Here is a 5684-nt window from a genome sequence, read left to right as displayed (position 1 = left end):
TTGAATAGATTTACAGAGCTATTTACTTGTTTTATTTCATTAACTAACATATTTGAATGACTATAAATTAGTTGTGTTAGGCAAAGTTTCCTTGCATAGCTATAGGAAAAGTTTTATATAATGTTAAAGATTCTTATTAAGTGAGATTCTCTCGATGATGAGAGGCATTGATTTAGTCGAATTTGAGAGGTCTACTATCCGACTTGGTTTTTTGAACCTCCTTATGTAGAAAAATGATTTTCACCAAACCTTGTTTTATAGTATCATCATACATGCCTGTTGAGCCATTCACTATTAGTTATGCAGAATTGAAAATCAAATTTCATTATATTAGATTCACTTGTTAATTGGATGGTGTCATTTCAAGTGAATTGGTGAGTGAACTGGTTGGAATAAATAAATCTCCAGCCTCTGAAATTTGTGGCTATTCTAAGGATCGATTTCTAATATAACTAGTATTCGAAATTGTTCAGTCTTCTTTTGTTGGGATTTTCTTGCCTTATATTAAAACCTGCCTTTTGACATACCAGAGTGTGATACATATTAAAAACCTCTACTACTGCGTAATATTTGAAGGATGAAATAACTAAGAACGTGTATACTTCTTTTCTGTCAAATAGGCCTTATGGTGAAATATCCCTGATTGCCGAAATTTAGATTGAATTTGTTATGTTTCCTCATACTTGTTCATCTCGTGCTATGGTGCCTAAGTTACTGAAATGTTCTTCTTTGCTGTTGGTCTTTTCTACTGTTTGCTTGGCTGACAACATATTCTCTTCAGTAATTGTACTTGATGATTCGTAGTCTTTGCTTTTACCCCACACCACCAGATACAGTCCTACAATAATCACAATAGCACCAATTGCCCTGAAAAAATGTTCAGATTTATTTAGTTTAATTTTCTTATGAGTTTTTAGTGAATTTTCTGGGCATGTGATTTGGTTTCCTATTACCTTCCAAGGTACATTTGTTCTGCCAGAAAGAAGGAGCCCATGATAGCCACAATGACCATGCATAGAGGGTTAAAAGTAGTCACAAAGACCGGACCTCTATCTTTCATCACCACTCCTTGGATGTAATAAGCCATTCCTGAGCAAACTATCCCCTGCATGAGAATACTTTGTAGATTTAGACATGATAAAATACTCCAAAATTAATTATTAAATTCGATAATTTATGCATGAAGGTAGTGTGGTGGCATTTATAAATTCTATTTTAAAGTTAATCTGTCACAGTGTGTGCAATAAATATATATAGTTTATGGATGGCAGTGCTGATCCAGTGAATCCTCTGTGGGAGCATGAAATTCTTGAGTGGTGTCTGTAATTTTTTTTTTTTTCTCCTAAATTGAAAACCTTTAAATTCATTATGATACCTTCAGGACCTAATGACTTTGAAACAAACTTATGTATTCTTTTCTTAAACTCAGAGATAGATGTGCAATTTTTCTTATGTTTGATCAACTACAAAAGTAAATAACCTACACTGTAGACAGCAGCAAGCAATTTCGTATCCCATTTCAGAGACCAGGCTGAAAAGTTATTCCTTTCCATAACTAGTGCCACTATGCCACCTTCAACCGTTCCCAATAAGCATATCCATGCTGTAAGAGAGAGCTCAGCAGGGTAAGCTTCAATGGTAATAGCCTAGAGCAAGAGAAGAAATTGTATTAGTGACCACATGAAATCAGAAGAAAAATGTGATTGGGATTTATTCTTTTATCAACAGCGATAGATAGATGATGATGTTGATAACTCACTTGGAGAATCATGAAACAAGCGCAACTAAAGCAGCCAATTGTGATCATCACTGATCCCTTTATTGCATGTTCAAGATTAATCCCACCATTTTGCACGTTGTTTGTATTGGTGGCGTGTGTTCCAAAAAGATCGAGTATTGGACCCTTTATCAGTGTCATGATCATGGCACCTGCAACAGTTGCTAAAGTTCCCACCACCTTTGCTTGACTGCGTGTGCTTTTTAATTTTATCTTCTCAAGCCTGGGATTGCCACTCTAGTTTCAGATAGATTTCATAAAAATAGTATATAGAGTTCGCTTCATGTAACATTTTTTTGAGTTTTACAGATAGATATTGAAGTGGTTCCTAATGCATTCAGTTACTGACATAACATGATTTGTATATTTCAATGTTGATTGTGCTACTTTAGATGTTTTTCTAGCAAACTAAACAAGTTAATGCGTTAAAAAGAAAAAGATAATCAAGCAACTACAAAATTAGTGAGAATCTTTTATTCGTTTTATTCACATAGGTGGTTTACACGTATTTTATACTCTCCATCACTCTAGTGGAATGCTGTATATATATATATATATATATATATATATATATATATATATATATATATATATAATTTGAAATTTTTTAATGATAAAAGTCTTGTTACACTTTCTATCATTTGTTTTCTCTTCATTTCTTCCTATCATTATATTCATCTTTCTTCTCTTTCCAGCTTTTTTATTGTTATACAAAATAATTATACAACCTTCTTTGTATTAATGTTACTGATAATATTTTGAGGTTTTTAGTTTAAAACGTTTTCCATTCTTGTATGAGTTGAGCTCATATCATATTTATGTAATCATAATCCCTCAAAAATATAATCCAACAAAATTTATGATGTCTTGTTAGACATAAACCAGAATTGTTGAAAGGCGTGAGAATTTTACCTGAGAATCCAAGCCATGACAAAGGTAATGGCAGGGAGAACATTGTACATGGAAACAGCAAAGGTTGCTGTGGTGTACTTCATTCCCAAAAAGTATAAATTTTGGTCAATAACTGGCCTGCCATAAGAAAGTAATGACAGTTAAGTGCATAAATATTACATGGTTAGCAGAAAGTGTAAAAAGCATGCATGCATGGAATTACTCTAGCAGGCTGAGAATCACTATCTTCATGAAGATTGAAAGCGTCATCTTCGGTCTCACTTTCCTGTTAAAAGTATTGTAGCATTACTTCAATAAAATGTTCACACAAATAATCGTACACACAAATGGAAGAAAAAAACATACTTCTCTAAGAACACTGCAAAAGGGGCCATGACAACAAAGGCAAAAGCATGACGGTACACAACAAATACATAGTTACTCATTCCCCTGTTGAGTGCAGCCTTGGATAGCACATCCATACCAGAATATCCAAACTGCAAGAAAACTACACCTATGAATGGCTTCAGTCTGTGAAACAGTTTTTCTTGACAACAAGCCATCTTGTTTCAGCTTGGAACTAGCCTATTTCTTGAGGCACAAGAATAAGATAGCACACTGGTGCACCACAGAGAGCTTGTGTTTATATAGTGGGGTGGGGTGTACATGAATTGGTGCATAGAAAATTAATAGTATAGTATACATTATATTTATACACTCAAATAGGAGCTCTGTTATTTCACGTAACCAAGTGGGAGAGTCACAGTAATCAACGTACTTGATCCTCAAATTCTTTAAAACGTCGGTGTCTGCTTTCAATTATTACTATCTTTTTGCATAGTTGGAATGTTACTCATCATGGAGTACCTTTTATAATAATATGGTTCAATTGTTTCTTCTTTATTTTCTTCTTTCGTGATTCGTTTATTTTACATGATTATTACTAATAACTATAATTACGAAGTAGATTATTCTGTCGACAATTTTATTTTTCTGTTCTTTGTCAGAAGATTAGGAAGAAAAGTAGTGCCCCAGTAGATGATTTCCAATGAGGTGCTTGTTTACTTTTAGAGAACGATTTGGATTGATGATGGAGCTGATCTTGATTATGTGACAGCACCAATTGGACGTAAAATCCCGATCAATATCGGAATGAGAAATATCCTTTTAGGTTGTTTATTTGCGATTTTCTGCAAAATTGAGCAGGTGTACTTTGGTTCCTCTTAGGGAGTTAATGGAAGAGGACGAAACAATGTAAAGTTGTGGATAAAAAGGGTGGTGAATTATTCAGATGCATTATTGAATAGAAAACCAATGAGTCAATAGTCGAGAGCGACATATGAAGCATGATTAGCACAAGCATAATAACCATATCCTCCGCTATTAGTTTTGCTTTCTTGTGTAATGCGTTAGAGTTTTGGTGACTTTGGTCTTAGGTCAAGACTTCAAACAATGGAAAGCACTGAGGTCCACTTTGTAGCTGGTGTAGCTTTAAGCCTTTGTAAGCAGCTTGTTTCTTTCTGCTTTTAATATGTGCAGCCACTAGCATTAGTATTTGGATACTCCACCTATTTTCTGCTCTCAGGCACCCACTCACAGTTTATTTTATACACAAGTGGACCTCTTTCATTCTTTATCTGTGGGTGTACAACACAAACAAACACTTTTAGTTTTATTTAGTTACTACAATCAAAATAACTTCATATTCTTAGCCCTAAAAATGATGTGTGTTTGTGTTTGTTTTTGTTCTTATGTTTGCATTATTGTTGTGTTTAATTGCCCCTTACGTTTAAAAACCAGATGATTAAGTCTCTCTCAGCATCTCCTCCCATTCTACTTGTCCCTCCTTCTTTTTGTGACGATCATCTTGGTCAACACAATCATGCTATCGAGATGTATCACTATTAATCCATGGTTTCTGAATAATTAAGCTTTTTGGGATGATTACGTTATCATAATGAGTGGTCTTAATTGTTGATGAATAAACATGGCAGAAGAAAAAGATCTCAAATAGGATGAAAATAATGATTCTATCTATCAATTAAAATTGTAAAGAAGATGGCTGTAAAAAAACACTTTGAACTATGTACTGCAGATTTCTGCAAACACTTGAAAACTCATTTTAGGAATCCTGTAGAATTAAAGTTTAGTGTGGAAGATTGTGAGAAATAGGTAAAGCTTTTTGGATGAGTATAGGTCCAAAAGGGATGGCACAATGACGTGAAATATGATCATATTATCATTGTCGTTTCTACAGGAAAAAATCTCCTTAACAACTTTTTTTGACAATACATATGTGGCAGTCTATGATTGATCTGTTTCCAATACTTTTTTAAAAATAAATTCAAACATACCGATAAAATGATAACACGTATCCTGTTGTCAAAAAATTATTAAAAAAGAGTTGTCAGATTATCATTGTCCAAATCTGTAATGGAGGATGATAGTTTGGTGCTGAATAAGAATGCCAATCCAAGCAAACCGTTTTTGATTGGCTCCCAAATGGCAGGTTGGATGAGTCCTTCCGTATAAAAAATCAGACTAATTTTTCTAGTCCTCCATAAGGTTTGTGGATTTGCGAACTGGCCCACCGTCCACGTAAGAAATTATTAATTCTTTTAAAATACTATATGCAAATTTTGAATAGCTTTACTTTTATTTAATAAAATTAGTAAAAATAATAAATTTAATAAATCTGTTTTTAAAATAAATAATATTCATAATTTTATAATTTTTAACTTTATAGTAAAAGCCTGTTAATAGAAATTGTTTTGAGATGAATTAAAATAAGAAAAATGTAAATAAGAAAGCTAATTTACTTTTGAATGGAGGGAATGAATTAACCTAAACCTGTCTATAAATAGACTGCAAGTTATATGAGATGGGTTATTAAACTAAAATTCTCAATTTCTCTCACACTTTTTTTTTTATAGATATGTAAGTCAGCTTGTATGGTTCTACCATTCATTCCTAATTCTCAATTTCAAGACAAATATATTATGAAACTTATACCTTA

At 33.0% G+C, this 5684-nt stretch overlaps 1 protein-coding gene across 1 annotated transcript; it reads right to left on the bottom strand.

Moving 5' to 3' along the window:
- Positions 1-478: 478 nt before the first annotated feature.
- Positions 479-3317, bottom strand: LOC106757633 (WAT1-related protein At2g37460). The gene is made up of 7 exons (XM_014640350.2): positions 3035-3317; positions 2892-2954; positions 2690-2806; positions 1760-2000; positions 1485-1646; positions 954-1105; positions 479-867 (listed from the first exon to the last, which is right to left on the bottom strand). Exons 1-7 carry the CDS (start codon positions 3229-3231, stop codon positions 678-680), a joined length of 1122 nt encoding a protein of 373 aa, XP_014495836.1. The 5' UTR covers positions 3232-3317; the 3' UTR covers positions 479-677.
- Positions 3318-5684: the final 2367 nt, after the last annotated feature.

The sequence above is a fragment of the Vigna radiata genome, chromosome 3, assembly GCF_000741045.1.
Source record: "Vigna radiata var. radiata cultivar VC1973A chromosome 3, Vradiata_ver6, whole genome shotgun sequence".
NCBI lineage: Eukaryota > Viridiplantae > Streptophyta > Magnoliopsida > Fabales > Fabaceae > Vigna > Vigna radiata.
Note: the sequence above shows the minus strand (reverse complement) of the source record. Positions and strands in the feature narration are given on the sequence as shown.